The following is a 17274-nucleotide window of genomic DNA, read 5'->3' on the forward strand; positions in this document are numbered from 1 at the left end:
GGATCCAGTGCCTCTGCCCTCCACTGGGCACCTGCATTCACATGAACACAACCCACACACAGACACATGCATACACATGATTAAAAATAGCAATTCACATCTTAAAAATATGAAAAGTTAAAGTCATTTTTTAGAGAAACTGCGGGAAGCTGGCCTTGGTGGTGCAGTCCCTGCACTTGGGAGCCTGAGGATGGAGGACTGCTGCAAGTTTGAGGTCAGCCTGGCCTACATGGAGAGTTCTAGAACAGGTAAGAACTGCATAGTCAGACTCTGCCCCAAAACAACAGAACAGAACAGAACAGAACAGAACAGAACAGAACAGAACAGAACAGAACAGAACAGAACAGAACAGGAGGGATGGCAGTGCAAGCCTATAATCCCAGCATCAGGGAGGTAGAGACACAAGAATCAGAAGTTCAAGGTTATGCCTGGGCTGCTCAGATGGTTTGAAAGCACCATGGGCTACAGAGTTAAAAGACACCATCTCAAACAACAATCCTGATGGATACAGTGGTGCCCGCCTTTGATTCCAGCACTTGAGAGGCAGAGGCAGGCGGAATTCTGAGTTTCAGGTCAGGATGATCTCCATGTCTCAGAAACAAACAAACAATTCCCGAAGGACAGATACAGAAAATGAATACGCTTCTTGGGGAGGGTATCCCTTTAAATGGCTACTAGGAGAGGGTTCTGGAATCTCTGCTGCCTCACAGAGACCCATCCTCCACCCCTCCCATCATAGGGCTGTCTGTCCCAGGGGACCAGACTGTGAGTCATTTTCTGGGGTGTATATGTGTAGTGGTAGGGATGGGGATGGCACTGGGCCAATCGGGACCTGTATAGGGGCATTCAACTGATATAGGAAGTCCCTGGAAGATAGTCACTGAGCCATGAGGCCTGAAGTAAAGATGGTGGTGGGTGGGTGAGGGGGTGTCTTCCAGTGAAGATGTCTTAGAGAACTGAGTTTCTTAGAGGAAGTTATCAGTTCTTAGGGAAGGTGGTTGAGGTCAGGAGCATGGGGTGATGGAAGATTGGGAATCTTTTTGTTTTGTTTTGTTTGAGTCTCACATAGTCCAGGCTGGCTTTAAATTCACTGTGTAGTGAAAAATTACCTTTAACTTCTGACTGATCCTCCTGCCTTATACCCCAAGTGCTGGGATGACAGGTGTGCTATGTTTGGTTTACAAGGGAATGGAACCTAGGGCCTTGTGTATGCCAGGCAAGCACTCTACCACAGAGCTACATTTCTAGCTCCTGTTTTGCTTGTTTGTTGTTTCAATTGAGACAGAGTCTCACACCTAGCCCAGAGTTCATATAATCCAGGACTGCCTTGGACTTCAATCTTCTCCCTCAGCCTCCTTGGTGGTAGGATTACAAGTTTGTGCTACCAAGTGACTAGTGTTAGGGACCCTGAGGTCATCAAGCATGAGGGCTTGGGGAGGGAGGCCTTCTGAAGTGGAGGAGCCTTCCCTCAATCAAGGGTGTGAGCCAGTCCTACCTTGATGTCCTTGGCAGCTTCCTGCTTCCTTGGCATGGGGGTGAAGAGGAGCCTTCAGACTGGAGGCAATTTGCTTAATCTCTTGACCAGCATCCTCACAGTGCTGTCCACTTCTACCAACTATTGGATCCGACAATCTGGGGGTCACAGTGGCCTGTGGCAGGAGTGTACCCATGGCATCTGCTCCAACATTCCCTGCCAGAGTGAGACCCTTACCTGCCCCTATACCAGACCACATTCCAGAGCCCACCCTTACCCCCAGCTCCAGCTGTGTCCTCTACCCCAGGCTCAGATCCAGCTGCCCTCTACCACTAGAGCTCTTTCTCCCCAGCCCTGTGTGGCTGCCCTCTTCCTACATGTCCTCATCGGACCCCTATGAACACCTGGAGACAGCTGAGCTCTACATACACACAGTGTGTGTGGTGGGGCAAGGGTGGTCAGAAGTGCTCCAGGTTGCTCTCTCACAGTGGCATGATGCCCCACTGATGCTACCCTGTCTCCCCAGACACCCTGGCGGTGACCGCAGCGTGCATGGTGTTGTCAGCGACCTTCAGTATCATATCTTTGGGGATGGGGATGAGGATTTGGTACCAAGAGCGTGAGCCACTGCGTAGCCAGAATACCATTGTCTTACTTTTCCTCAGCGGTGAGAAGACACCCACCTCCATGGTGGAGAGTGGGTGATGGTGATGGCCATCCTGAAGGCGGTGGGCCAAGAGAGGTTGACTGATATGGTTAGAAATGAAGGGTTATGGCTGAAGGATGAAAGAATTCAGTACAGGAATGACAGATTCCTAACAGTGGGAGTGGGTGTATCTCTGACTCTTTTGCCTGCTCTTAGGACTCTTGTCTTCCCACTGGGTTGTCTTGCCCAGCCTGGATACGGGGCCTTTTGCCTTGTCCTTTTGTATCTTGTGTTGTCCATTTGGCTGTGGTCTCTCGGAGGTCTGCTGTTGTCCGAAGAGGAAACAGAGGGAGGAAGTGGATCTTGGGAAGGGGGAGATATGGAGAAGCTGGGAGAAGTGGGGGGAGAGAAAACTGGTCGGGATGTATTGTACAAGGGAAGACTCTATTCTTAAAAAATAGAAAAGAAAAGAAAACGGGGAGTTGGGTGGGGTAGTTCACAAAAGTGGAGCCAAAGGGTAGCTGGGCTACCTTTGGACACCAGAGGCTGTTCTGAAGGGCGTGGTCTAGGCAATAGGGGTGGGCTTGGGTGCTGCCCCCCCCCCCCCCCCGCCTGGTCCCGCTCACCTGACCGGTGGGCGTGACTCAGGGCTGCTGCTGATGATTGCTTTGACGGGATACACTGCAAAGAATGCCTGGAAGCAAGAGGTCTTCTTCTCCTGGTCCTACTTTTTCGGATGGCTGGCTTTACCCTTCTCATTTCTTGCGGGTAACCAGCACAAGGGAAAGAGGGTGGAGATTACCCCTCTAGAGGACTCCCCGTCCCAGAAACTTCCCAGTCACCTGTTCTCCCAGGAAAGCCCAACACCCGCACTCCAGACTCCAGCACACCCGGTGGAGACACCCCTGGAGCCCCCATCCCTAGTCCTCAGGCAGGCCATGTCATCCGCCCCAGGACCCAACTTCCTCCACCGGCTCTGCACTCCCCTCCTGCCAGGCTTCTGCTTTCTGCTGGCGGACATGATCATGCAGAGCACCGAAGCCATCAGCGGGTTCCCAGTGTGCCTGTGAATGCAGCCTGACTGGGGCAGAATAAAGGAAAGGGTTTTAACGCCGGTCCTGCGTGCTTTTCTGAGGGACGCAGATAGGCGGGGGCACGGATACGGAGGGCGCGTGGAGAGTAAAGGGGGTCAGGAAGAATGCGGGCCGGTGGGAAGGGAGATCGGAAGGGACCTGGAGTGGACCCGGGGTGGGGGTGTGGGTCTCAGGAGACCTGGACGCAGGGAGAGGACATGGGGACGAGCCGACGCGGGGGAGTCACGGGGAAGGAAAGTGTAGATGCATAGATATCGAAGGAATCTACAGAAAGAACGCGGAGTTCCAGCAAGCAAAGGGCCATCGGGCATGGGGAAAAAGGCGTAGGGTGCGCGTGGGAACAGACACGGCGACTTGGAGTGAGAAAAAGAGAACCTGGATGTGAACTGCAAAGCTGAGGACAACAGAAGTATGGGGGGTGGGGAGTAGGATGAACACTCTCCCAGAAAATTTCACTCCTAGGGATGCCCTTTCCCCTACTTCTGCGCCACGCCCCCTCCACCCATCGGCCCGCCCTGGATCCCGCCTCTCTCCCTGAACTCCGTTTACCATTGGCTTCCTCTGGGCTGTGCGGCGGTTGACTGGTTGGTGGTGCGACGCGCAGGCGCAGAGAGACAGACGGGGCGGAGTGACCTGAGGTCTGGATTCATCGCTACCCGATCCGGCCGGTGACTGCTACAGGAAGATGGCGGAGCTGCGCGCGCTCGTGGCTGTCAAGAGGGTCATCGACTTCGCTGTGAAGGTGACTTTCCCCACCCCGACTCTGCCCCAGCACCTTGAGACCGCAGCTGTGAGCTTCCAGGATCAGGAGCGTACCCTGCCTGGGATCCTTCTCAAATTCTATAGCCCTTTGACCCAGTCAGTCATACCTGGAGCAAAGATCAAGGGCTGTGAGTTTCGGACAATCATATCCTTCTGGAGTCATGACCCCGCTTCCCTCTTTCTCAGTCCCTTGATAACTGTGGGCTGGAGGGTCCTAGTCCCTATTTAACACATGGGGAAACTAAGGCACAAAGTCACTTAGCAAGGGAGAAGCGGAATAGAGACTTGTGTGTAGGGCCTGTGATTCAGTCACTCATCCCTTTCCCGCCTGACTGCATTGCCTGCTCTGCAAGTACCCCACATGGGGAGCCATCTGGTTCCATGGGGCTCAGAAACTGCCTCACACACATTACCACGGGTTGCTTGAAGAAACTCTTGCTAGAAAGGGAAGGAGACTTTTGTTTGCTGGAGAAGCTAATGCAAAGGCGCCAGCTTGACAGACAGTGGAGGGAGGCTTAACCCTAACCCATGAGAGAGGTTTGAGGGCTGGACCCCAGAGGTCCTAGCTGGTATAGGCAGTTATGAATCAGACTGTTTCCCAGGCCAGTCTCTGTCAATGACTGGTCGAACTGAACTGGAATGAAAAAGATGGTGGCAGTTCACGTCTGTCCCCATCATACTGGGAATTCTCCCTCCGTGTCCTTCAAATTTCCTAGCATTCATAGCATAGGGTCTATGCACCCAAGAGACCTCCAAAATAGGTGAAAACTGGCTACAACATTGACATTAATACCGGCATCCCCATACCCCCACTGAGGAATACAGGCAACAGACTCAGATGTGAAATGGCCATGACCCTAACAGCAGACATTGAAGTGGGTACAAAGTACCAGCAGAAACAAGTCCTGTACAGAGACTATAATCTATTTGTACATCTTCTGTACTCTTAACCCCATAGAGCGGATGAGGAAACCTAGGCCTGTGGAGGCCTTGCTACAGATCCCCCCAGCTGGATAAGCTGCAAGAATCAGAAGTCCAGGCAAATCTGGCTCTCAGCCCATATGCTAGAGAGAAAACAGGATGGCTTGAGGATGCTTCTAGCAGCTCATGGCAGAGATGGTTTCCAGACTTACTGAGACATACATGGGTTCCTGGGACCCAACTCAACCACCATTTATTTGTTTGTTTATTGTGTCTGTGTGTGTTGATGGGGAATCAAATTCAGGACCTTCCAAATGCTAGGCCAGGCGAGTGCTGTACCACTGAGCTATAGTTCCAGTCCTTTTACTGTTTTATTTTTATAATTATTATTTGAAACAGGGTCCTTTTCCTTTAATATTTGTAAATGATTCATTTAATTTTTTTTATGTGCATTGGTGTTTTGCCTGTAGCTTGCATGTGTGAGGTTGTTGAATACCCTGAAGCTGGAGTTTGCAGACAATTGTGAGCTACCTTGTGGGTAGCCTAGGTCATCAGGAAGTGCAATCAGTGCTCTTAACCACTGAGTCATCTCTCCAGTCCCTAATTTATTTTTTTAATTATGTTTATGTGTATGGATATGCGCACATAAGTATAGATGCCCTTGAAAGCCAAAACAGGGTATCAGAGCCCCTGAAGCCATTGTTACAGGTGACTGTGAGCTGCCTGACAGGGTGTTGGGAACTGAACCTGGGTCCTTTAGAAGAGAACAAAGTGTTCCTAGCTGCTGAGCTATCTCCCCAGCCCCTAAGATTGTCTTATTTAGCCAGGCGTTGGTGGCGCATGCTTTTAATCCCAGCACTCAGGAGGCAGAGGCAGGCGGATCTCTGTGAGTTCGAGGCCAGCTTGGTCTCCAGAGCGAGTGCCAGGATAGGCTCCAAAGCTGCACAGAGAAACCCTGTCTCAAAAAATAAAAAACAAAACAAAACAAACAAACAAACAAAAGACTGTCTTATTTAGTACAGGTTGGCCTGGAACTCACTATATCGAGGATGACCTTGAAACCCTGATCTTCCTGCCTCCACATCCTTAGTGCTGGAATTACAAATGTGTACTACCATGCCTGTGTCTCTGAGTTTTATTCTGAGGTGTTTAATTGCCCAGGCTGGGCTTAGACTCCCATCCCCAGCCTCTCAGCTGGGCTTGATGCTTGGCCTATAGCACCACACCCAGCATCCTCACCACCTTGAATTGGCTCTAATCCCAGCACCACCCAGTCAGAACGTGGCCCATGGTCATTTCTGGTATTTCCAGTGAGAACTGAGAGCTAAGAGGTGAACACAGCATGGTGTCTGCTGCTCTCCTTTCCTCAGGGTCGGTGGCGCTTCTCCTTCACACTCCGGCATGCAGGGCTTCCTACTTCATATCCAATGTCTGCTGGTACTCCCTTCAGGGGAGGCAGTGAGTTAGACTTCGAGAGCGACCTAATCACTTGGGCCAGACTTAGGCACCATTCTTTCTCTTATCCCACAACCTCCCAGGAATTGTCAGTTCTCAGCCCCAATCCTAATACACTATGGTTTCCTTTCCAGCCCCAGGCCCAAGACCCCAGGTCCCAGCCCATTGGCCCCTGTTCCACTTAAACCCGAGATCCGGCCTGGCCCCTGTATTATTGGGCTCTCTCCTTCAGCCCTTTCTCATCCAGCCTTAGGGACTTCCTACATGCAGGACTGACCTTGTCTTGCCCTTTTCGGTGTTCTGTGGCTCCCCAGCACTCTCAGTATAAAGTCCTTGGGCTGGCTTTGGGGACCCTTTGTTATTTGGTGCAGTCATCTGTGTCCCTCTTGGACGGACCCTCGCCATTTCTGCTTCTATCCCTCCGCCTGTGCCCCATGTTAACTGATTGACTCCTTTGCCTTGGTGTCCTGTTTGCTCTACTTTCCAGTGTCATCACCTGTTGTGACAGTTGTGACCAGTTGATTGCATCAACTTGAGCAACCTCCTCTCTCCTACTGAGCAGGTGAACTGGCAGGTTTCCTTAGCCCCTTTGTCCTAAGGTAGCCACAGTGAGGTCGGCCCTGGGTCTTTCCTGATTTAACCAGCACAAGCTTTTCCTGGGGAGGGAGTTTCCTCCCTGTCTTTAAAGAAGAAACTCATATATTGCTTTTTTGTTTGTTTGTTTGTTTTAAGATAGGATCTCATGTAGCCCAAGTTGGGCTCAAATTTTATGTAGCCAATGATGACCTTGTACTTGAGATTCTTAGATTCTTCTGTTTCTTACCTCCCAAATTCTGGGATTACAGTCCCATATCACCATGCTTGATTTACCTGGTGCTGGGGGTTGAATCCAGGGCTTCTTGCATACCAAGCAAGCACTCTGCAAACTAGGTTACATCCCCAGCTCTATCTTGAATTTTATTTTTTAAGGCAGAGGTTTTGGTTTTGGTTTTGTATTTTCCTTGCTGCTGTGTCTAAGTGCATGGGGAGGTGCTCTGGGGCCTTAGCTGTGACCTTGAGGGGCAGTGGTCCCTGGTTGGTTGACCAGTATTTGCTTCTATAGTGATGTATAGGACTATTCAAATCCAGGGCCATTAACCCAGCACTCACGAGGATCACAACTCTGGAGCTAGCCTGGGCCACAGAGCAAGTTCAAGGCCTATCTCAACATACAAAGAGATACTTCAATGTAGCTAACTGGTAGAATGCCTGTCTAAAATCTACCAGTGAGGGAGCTAGGGTCATGCCTCACAGGCAGAACTTCTGCTAGAATCCCCAGTGAGGATCTGGGGGTGTGGCTCAGTGGTTGCACCTTTGCCTAGAATCCTCCATTGAGAAGCTAGGGGTGTGGCTCAGTGACAGAGTCCCTACTAAAATTTCCCAGTGAGGGGTGGGGGTGTGGCTCAGTGGGAAAATCCTTCCTAGAGTTCCCCAGTGAGGGGCTGGGAGTGTGGCTGAGAGGCAGAGCCCCCCTTTGGAAGGCCTTTGCTGCCTGTCTCGAAAGTCCGTGCTGCTGGCCTCTACCATGAAGCCACCCTGCTCTACCCTGGCCACACTGGCTTCCTTTGACTCTACCTACTCTTCCAGCTCCTTTCTACATGACAGTCTTAACAGCTGCTGCAGACTTCCCTGGAGTACTGTTCCTCACACTTGACCTGGTCAGTCTCAGTCCTCTTTAGATCTTAGCCTAAGGGCCACTATCCCATTAAGCCCTTCCCTAACAGGTGGCACCTCAGGGGCTGCCAGCCTGTGACACCTTCAACCAGGCATTGCAGCTCATCCTGCTGTGTGCATGCAGGGTGATGAGAGCTGGTCTCTGAGGCTAGATTATTGCATGAGGATAAATAAGTACAGTGGCTCAGAGAAAGTGACTCTTTCAGTGGTGGTTGGCAGTACCCAGTGCCCCTGATGACACACACCTGTAATCCTGGAACCAGACGTGAAGGAAGGGGAATTGTCCCATGACACACATGAAGGCACACACAAACACATGACAATAACATTTGCATTTTGTGCAGATTTTTTTATTTGAATTAGAAACAAGATTGTTTTACATGTCAATCCCATTTCCCTCTCCCTCCCCTTCTCTCCTACCACCCTCCCCCCAACTAAAACCCTATGTATCACATATCCTTTCTGCTCCCCCTGGAGGGTAAGGCCTTCCATAGGGTGTCATCAGAGTCTTTCGTATCCTTTGGGATAGGGCCGAGGCCCACCCCCATGTGTCTTGGCTCAGGGAGTATTCCTCTATATGGAATGGACTCCCAAAGTCCACACCTATGCTAGGGATAAGTACTGAACTTCTACAGGAGGTCCCATAGATTTCCAAGGTTTCCTCACTGAAACCCAACATTTGCATTTCTATTTTGATTTGTGTGTGTGTGTTTGAGTGTGTGTGTGTGTGTGTGTGTGTGTGTGTGTGTGTGTGTGTGTGTGTGTGCACATGTGAGTACAGTACATGCAGGGGCCGGAAGAGGGTGTCAGATTCCCCTCGAGTTGGAGTTATAGGCAAGTGTGCTCCAGTCCTCTGCAAGAGCAGCAAGTCTTTAAAAATTACACAAATTTAATACACCAGTTCTCTTCTGGCCTCTAAAGGGGGTGCTTTGCCCACATCCTGAGTTCAGGCCTATGAAATAAATTTGGCTGTTTGTTTGATCTCACTACTCAGCCTGTCCTCAAGCTCCTGAACCTCTTGTCTCAGCCACCCCAGTGTTGGGATTTCCTGGAAGGTGTTGTTCACTGGGGCTGTAGCTTATAACACTTTCTCCCATAAATACACACATGTGTACACACACACACACACACAAACATGCATGTGCGTGTGCCAAGAGTAGAGACAGAGTCCAGACAACCATGTCAAATGGCGCTGCTGCTTAGTAAAATCTAAATGAGAGATGAGAGGGTGGTCTGGCATCACCTGTGAGTTCTGAATGACCTAGAACCCGTGACCCCAGACAAGAAGGTCTTGGCCCTTTGTGGACCTCTGCTGTCCCCATCTAGCTGTGCAAGGGTCAGCACTAAGGCCCTGGCCTTAAGTCCTTCCCTGACACTCTGCCTTCCCTGTCTGCCACACAGATCCGGGTGAAGCCTGACAAGTCTGGAGTGGTCACCGATGGCGTGAAGCACTCCATGAACCCTTTCTGTGAGATTGCAGTGGAGGAGGCTGTGCGGCTGAAAGAGAAGAAGCTGGTGAAGGAGGTCATCGCTGTCAGCTGTGGCCCCTCACAGTGCCAGGTGCTCAGGGGCCCTGAGGAAACTTCAAGTCTTAGTTCTAAGGGAAGAGACTGTGTGGGCACATGGATCTGAGAGAGGATCTGAACCCCTGAGTCGGAAGGAGGTGGATGGGGCCTGGTCCCTGGATCTGAGGGAGGAGGGCTGGGTCTGCATCCCTGGGTCTGAGCTCAGGAGGAGGGCTGGGGCCTAGACCCTAGGTCTGAGGGAGGAGGCTGGAGCTTGGGTATTTGGTCAGGAGCACGATAAAAGATATCTAGTTAACTGCTCTGCTCTCTTTAGGAGACCATCCGTACGGCTCTGGCCATGGGTGCAGACAGAGGCATCCATGTGGAGGTGCCAGCGGCACAGGCAGAAAGCCTAGGCCCCTTGCAGGTGGCCCGGGTCCTCGCCAAGCTGGCTGAGAAGGAGAAGGTGGATCTTGTGTTCCTGGGCAAGCAGGTTGGTGTGCCAGTCCTCCCCTTGCCCACTCCTCACCCTGCTGAGGGCGGGTGTGAGACCACACTACAGTTGACACAACCCAGGTGAAGCAGCACAGGACCCTGCCATCTCCACTGACAGAGCATGAGCCAGCAACACGGGCCACTGTGAGTGTCAGAAAGATGCTTCTGGCCAAGTTTGCATTTCAAAAAATGTGGTTTGCTGTGGTTTGGGCTCACATGGGTGAGGCAGAGGCCTGGCCCAAGCAAGGGGCAGTATAGGGCAGTAACAGGTTAGGAACATACTGAGTCTGGCTTGATAACTGTGTCTGTGTTTGGGGCAGGAGTGCGAATAACCAAACATGCTGAGTGGAAGGAGTCAGACACTGGGGTGTGTGGAGGGCTGAGACATCAGGGAGATGTGGGTAGGAATTTGGGAGACTTGCCTGGCCTTGAAACAGACTTGAGAGTGTCTGTTGTAGGGCACTAGAGAGCCACAGCTGGTCTGTGAGCAGGAAAGGAACAGGATCTCCTCTGGGGCCGGGATGAATGGCCTGGAGTTTGGAGAAGGTGGACCAGGGTGATGACTGGGGCTCACTGAGGCAGTCTTGTCCCCTTTGGAGACCCAGGGACACTGCCCTTCTGGTGGGAGCTGCCTCCACCCTTCTAACAAAGAGAAGCTTCCAGGCTGGAAAGATGGCTCAGCAGTTGAGAGCACTGAGTTCAATTCCCAGCAATCACATGATGGTTCACAACCATCTATAGTGGAATCCGATGCCCTCTCTTGGCATAAAGTCATACATATGCAGATAAAGCACTCATACATAGAATAAATAAATCTTTAAAAAAAAGAGATAAGCTTGGTGGTGTCACAGGAGGAGGGCAGGAGAAGGGGATGTGGGAAGAACCATAGGCAGAGGGGAGGAGTGAGATGAAGGGATTATGGATGGGTGCTGAGAAGGTGGGAGATCAATGAGGCATAGAGGCAGAGGAGACAGAAAGTCGAGGAGATAGCTGGGGTTCTAAGGAGGGGAGAAGGGTCTCCATGGCCAGTGGGGAGAGGGTATGTATGCAGGTTGGGGGAATCCTGCCAGCACTGTGAAAGTTAGGTAATGGAAGACATTACCAGGGAGTAGTCTGGGAGGCACCGCAAAATTCCATAAACTAAGGCCGAGTGCTGAATCAGAGAACAAACCAAAGAGACGGGGCCTGGTGGGGTTCGGGTCAGGTTCCCCAGTACCAGGTGTTGGCAGCTTGGCATTTAGCAGCTCCAAGAACACCAGGGCTTCATGTTCCAGCTTGAGTCCTGTGCCCATCCCTGAGCCAATCATGGAATAAGGAGGGGAGGGAAGAGAGAATGCTCCTACTGGCTTTGCTCTCGTGTCTTCTGTTTCTGCTGTGGTTGGCACAGATCCTGGCTGCCTTGGAAGTTAAGTGAATGAACAACTGCACAGAGGTCAAAAGAAATGTCAGGTGGCTCCACATCCCCACAGAAGCGACTGCTTATTGCCTTGGTTCCTCAGAGGAACTCATTCTACAACAGTAATCAGCAATCTGTGGTCTCAGGCAACATTTGCTTTGCCAATGAAGTTTTATTGGTACACCCAAACATGTTCACTTGCATATCTCCTGTATCTAGGGTGCTATGTGACCTGCTAGAACAGCTTTCGAAGCCTAAGTATTCCCCATCTTGCCTGCTGAGACCGTTAGTGATAACAAGTCTAAATGACTGGCACAAGCCCAGCCATCATCACAAAGTCCTTCCTCTCCCTTCTAGGCCATCGATGATGACTGTAACCAGACGGGTCAGATGACAGCTGGACTTCTGGACTGGCCACAGGTGAGGCTGGGGTAAGGAGCACCTGACCTCATCCTCCAAGCTCAGCCCCTCCATGGTACCTTTGCACCTGCTGTCTTCACCTCCTATGGTGCTGTTTTCCCCCACTTAATCCTGGCTCCCTCGTGCTCTGCTTCAGGTCTCTGCTCAAAGGGACCTTTCTTGTCCACAGTGGATGAAGCACTGTTCTGAAGAGACAAGTTTACCAGTTACTAGACTATCAGGGTTTTTGCAACAGCTTTACTGAGAAATTGGACCTACAGTAAGCTGTGCACACCTTAAGTGTATGATTTACGATGAGAGACTTTGTCTCAAAAGACAAGGGCTGCCAAGATGGCTCAATGGATAAAGGTGCTTGCCACCAAGCCTGCTGACCTGAGTTTGCTCCCCTGGACCTACATGGTGGGTCAAAACCAACTCCCCCAAGTTGTATACACACACACACACACACACACACACACACACACACACACACACACGTGCACACGCGCATACACACACACACCAAATAAATAAATAAACTTGAAATTTAAGATTAATAAGATGGAGCATGATTGAGGAAGACACCAACTGCTGTCCTCTAACTCCACGTGCACCTGTATGCCCACACATGTGCAAAACATTCTAAATTCACAGGGTTGACCCATTGCAGAGTCATGATAATGCACCTCAAATGTCAGGGTTTAAACTTAAACTAATTAGGACGTGGTGAGACGGCTCAGCAGGCAAAGGCACTTGCTATCAAGTCTTAGTTCGATCCCACTGTGAGATCCTCACTCTCTTCCTCCTCCTCTTGAGTTCTGTGATGACAGGCATGCACCTAGTTGATGTGGTGCTGGGGATGGAACACAAGGCTTTGTGCGCACTAGGCAAGCACTGTTACCAGCTGAGCTACAGTCTGTACAGACCTCCAGACCTCTGTGGTTACCTAGTGGCTATCTCTGCCCTCTGATCCTCAGGCCAGCTTTATTTATTCAAGTATAAACAAGATATCACCACATTTCCCCCCTTTTTTGTCTAAAAGTAAAGAAAGGTTATAACGTAAGAAAAACTACATACAACTATATACCATATGTAAGGCAATAAATACATACAATATCTACAGGCAATAAATACATCAACAATGTTTAGCCCATTGACGATTGACAGATTCAGAAAAAAAAATACTCCATATCCTATCCTATTTTGATGACTCCAAAATGTTGTACCTAATTCACTTTCTATCCTAACTTGCATTACCAAAACTATCTTTTTATGTCTCTCAACCTTATACACTTTACAATTCTTTAGTGAAGTTCTTTTCTGAATCTGGTAACAAGAAAAACTATAATACATCCTCAACCTCCAAGTTCATGATTCAACAGCAGAACTGAAAACCTGATTCAGGTTCTGTAGCTAGTATGCAGAACTGGGTCAATTAAGAGCTTGGCCTGTGAATCCCATTCCAGGAGGATCCAGCACCCTCTTCTGGCCACTGTGGGCACTGCCCTGGTGTGTGTGCACAGGTGGGGGGTGGGGGGAGAGGGGTGTGCATGTGTGTGTACAGGTACCTACAGAGGTCAGAAGAGGGCATCAGCTCCCCAGAGCTGTGGTTACAGGCAGTTGTAAGCCATCAGACAGGGATGCTGGGAGGCAAACCCAGGACTTCTGCAAGAGCAGCAAGTGCTTTTACCCAGTTTGCCTGCTGTGGGTCATCCTGACTACATCTCACGAGGACTCTTGCTTTTTCCCTTCTCTGTGCATATGCTCAGTGCCTGTTTGAATTTACTTTTCTCCAATGCTGTCCCCTCCAGGGCACATTCGCCTCTCAGCTGACACTGGAGGGGGACAAGATAAAAGTGGAACGGGAAATTGATGGGGGTCTGGAGACCCTGCGTCTGAAGCTGCCATCTGTGGTGACTGCTGACCTGAGGCTCAATGAGCCTCGCTATGCCACATTGCCCAACATCATGGTGAGTGGTTGGTGGCAAGCCACTGGGGCCTATTGTGGGAAGGACTGGTGCCTCCTCAGTGATTGGATGGCACAAGAGATATCACATCAAAGGAGAGGGTCACCTGGCTGTCTTAACTAGCAGTTCCCAGGCTCATCTCTGCCAGCGATGTTAATGGGGAGTATAGCAACAGGAGAACTTGTCAGGGTCACAGCTGGTAAAAAGTCTCTACAGACCCCAGAGAGGTTTCTTCCTGTTGTCCTAGCCAGTAGGAGTTCACTAGACAATCCTGGACAAATTACAAGTCTTCATCCAGTCACCTTGGCTCATGAGGGAAGGCTCACGGTCATCCTTGCCAGTTGGAACTCATTATATAAGCTATCTTGATGGGAGCTAAGGTCTCTTGGTCAGAAGAAAGTTGATCCCAAATCCTCATGGCTAGCCAGTTAAGTTCTTTCAGTCAGCTTGACCAAAATGGTTGGTTTGTTGAGTCACCTTGACCAACATGGAAGGTTGAGTGTGTCACCCTGGCTTGTAGAAGGGTTCAGCGGGTCAAGTTAGCCAATATGGAAGCTTCAGTAGGTCAGCTCAGCTGCAGTCTATGGAGTTACAATAGCCAAAAGGACAACATCTGTTCTCTCTGTGCTCTGAGAAGCTTAGGATGAGTCACTAAGGGAGATCTGCTATAGTTGAGCATCCCAGCCTGAGGGAATAGAGTCCATCTGATGTAGCTATGAGAAAGCACAGCTCTGGCCAGCTGGGAGGTCCTGCGGGGTCTGGCAACAGATATGTCTCTGTGCATGCACCACTCACCAGGAGGAGGTAGGCTAGCCCCGTAAGCCACTGATTCCTGTGTGCAGAAAGCCAAGAAGAAGAAGATTGAAGTAATCAAGCCTGGAGACCTGGGTGTGGACCTGACCTCCAAGGTCTCTGTGATCAGTGTGGAGGAGCCCCCTCAGCGCTTAGCAGGAGTCAAGGTGGAGACCACCGAGGACCTGGTGGCTAAGCTCAAGGAAGTGGGGCGGATCTGAGACTCTCCCCTATACACTGCAATAAAACTGTGCCTTTCCAAGACACTGCCTCTGTTTCCTCATTCTGTGGATATCATTGTTTGATTCACTCATCAGACATCTAGGTAAATCTCCCATGTGACAGGCCCTGTGCAGGGTGAGGCTGAGGAGCAAGCTTTCGAATCACATCCCTGCCCTTGACTTCACTGTAAAGGAATGAAGGCTGGCAGAAGCAACTATAGCTCAGGTTGATGAGGGCTGGGCGGGTAGGCACAATCAGCTTTGGGGTCTTATGTGGGATGCCTTCCCTGATTGGTGGGGTCAAAGAACCTTCTTGAAGATGGAGTCCAGATGAGTGCTGGAAGAATATCAGGGAGACAAGGGCTCATAGCTGCAGCAGGTTTGGGCAGTCTGACGTCTGGTAAGACAGATCCCTACTGAGACTTGGCACCAAAAAGGAATGAGTGTGGACTTTTTCGTCTGCTGTGGGACACATAGGCCAGGAAGACCTTAAAAGATTGTGGACTGGAGATGTATTTCAATGGCAGAGCACTTGCCTAGCTTACAAGGGACCTTGTGTTCCACTCCAGTGGCAGAAGAATCAAACCAAGTCAAACATGGTGGCTATTGACTAGAGTCTCAGCACTTGGGGGGCCAAGGCAGGAGGACTGCCGTGAGGCCTCAGAGTACAAAGACAAAAAGAAAAAAATCCCAGGTAAGATGAAGAGGTCAAGACCCTACAGTCAGATATGGAGACTCTAGATCCTCACACTCACCCTTATCAAGCCTTCCCTGGCAGGCCAGACTACATGGGGACATCATGGTGTCCTAGTTAAGAGGATGGGTTCTGTGTCTAGCCTGAGTTCAGACCCAACCCCTGGCTGGTTTCTAGCTCCAGGATCCTGAGGCAGATGATCTTTGAGTCAAGGTTCCAGCTCATCAGGTGGGATTAAAATAGTAATATCTATGAATACACGTTGCTTTTTTGTGGCATGACCAATCATCCCGGTGCTTCATGGCTTAAAACAGCATTAGGCTTAGATTGCTCATAAATCTGTAGTTTGCCATGTGCTGCAACCCTCTCTCCACTGTAATCCCCAAGCTGCCTGCGCCCTCCCCAAAGCTTTTTTTTTTTTTAAAAAAAAAATAGGACATTTATTATTTTATTTTATTTTATTTATGTGTATCTGTGTGCGTGTGGCAGGAGGGTATGGAAGCCAGAGGCAACAGAGCCACTGGAGTTAGAGTGACAGGTGACTGCGAACCACCTGACAGGTGCTGGCAGAGAACTTAGGTCCTCAGCAAGAGCAGGAAGTAACCACTCAGCCTGTGCCTTCTTCCAACCCTAGGATACCTTTGATTTGTTTTTGAAGGTTTCATAGATGTATATGATGTATCTTGCTAGGCATGATGATGCAGGCATTTAATCCCAGCCCTGGGGAGGTAGAGGCAGAGGCAGGCAAGTCTCTGTGAATCCAAGGCCAGCCAAGTCTACAGAGTGAGTTCCAAGACTGCCAGAGCTACATAGTGAGGCCCTGTCCCTCCAGTATGTCCCCATCCTATCTTTACATCCTTTTATTTTTAAATAATTTTGTAACCCATTAATTCCAATCAGTCCTGTCTGCTGTAATGTGGACTGATCTTGTTGGCTAATTTTTGTGCAGAAAACCATAGTTACCAATTTCACAGCACTTCCTCCTCCAACTGTTAGATTCTTTCTGCCTCCTCTTCTGTGTTGTTCAGGTTGCAGAGGGAATGGTACCAGTGTCCCATTTAGGGCTGAGCACTCAAAAGTCACTTAATTTCATCAAGATGGTGGCAGCCACTGAGAGACCCATGAGAGTCTGTGGGGAGAGGAGTAGTCTACAAAGCCCACAGCGTCTCTGAAACAACTAAAAACAGGCTGGTCTTATGGGAAGATGCTTTTAAAAAGTGGTCTCACAAAATTGGAAGGGAATATGGAGGAGCACAGCTATGCATTTGGTGGCGAATGGCAGAACTAGAGACATGGCAGTGAAGGGTGGGGAAAGGTTTGGGAGCATGGCTGCAGTGCCTAAAGAAAATGATATTACTGATTAGGGCCAGTCCTTGGTCAGTGGGATGGCCTGCAGTGTGGTGCCAATGCTGCCCCATGCTGTTCACCCTGCTGGGGAGAGGAGATAGCAGGGCTGCATCATCGCCCACAGGGCAGGTGGCACCAAAGGCAGGGAGGTGTGTGGTGGTCTGGCACTCTTAAGGACCCTGTCCCCAGATGTCCTGTGGAGCATCAAAATCAACCTGACTCTCAGAATATCTGAGACAATTCTCAGGAATAATCCAGTATTTATGGTCCTTCAGAAACTGGAAAACTTGAACCAGACCAATGACTCACTGCAATAAGTATTTGCATGTAAAGCTGTTTAGACAAATTACACACACACAGACACACACACACACACACACACACACACACACA

At 50.1% G+C, this 17274-nt stretch overlaps 2 protein-coding genes across 2 annotated transcripts; both read left to right on the forward strand.

Moving 5' to 3' along the window:
• The first annotated feature begins 1529 nt into the window (after positions 1-1529).
• Cldnd2 (claudin domain containing 2) lies at positions 1530-3190 on the forward strand. The gene is made up of 4 exons (XM_035446334.1): positions 1530-1698; positions 2001-2141; positions 2769-2888; positions 3117-3190. Exons 1-4 carry the CDS (start codon positions 1530-1532, stop codon positions 3188-3190), a joined length of 504 nt encoding a protein of 167 aa, XP_035302225.1.
• A 709-nt stretch (positions 3191-3899) lies between these two features.
• Positions 3900-14840, forward strand: Etfb (electron transfer flavoprotein subunit beta). Its single transcript, XM_027420859.2, has 6 exons — positions 3900-3956; positions 9467-9625; positions 9905-10063; positions 11819-11881; positions 13672-13830; positions 14670-14840. The coding sequence occupies exons 1-6, from the start codon at positions 3900-3902 to the stop codon at positions 14838-14840; spliced, it is 768 nt and encodes a 255-aa protein (XP_027276660.1).
• The last annotated feature ends 2434 nt before the right edge of the window (positions 14841-17274 follow it).

This window comes from Cricetulus griseus, chromosome 6 (assembly GCF_003668045.3).
Source record: "Cricetulus griseus strain 17A/GY chromosome 6, alternate assembly CriGri-PICRH-1.0, whole genome shotgun sequence".
Taxonomy (NCBI): Eukaryota; Metazoa; Chordata; class Mammalia; order Rodentia; family Cricetidae; genus Cricetulus; species Cricetulus griseus.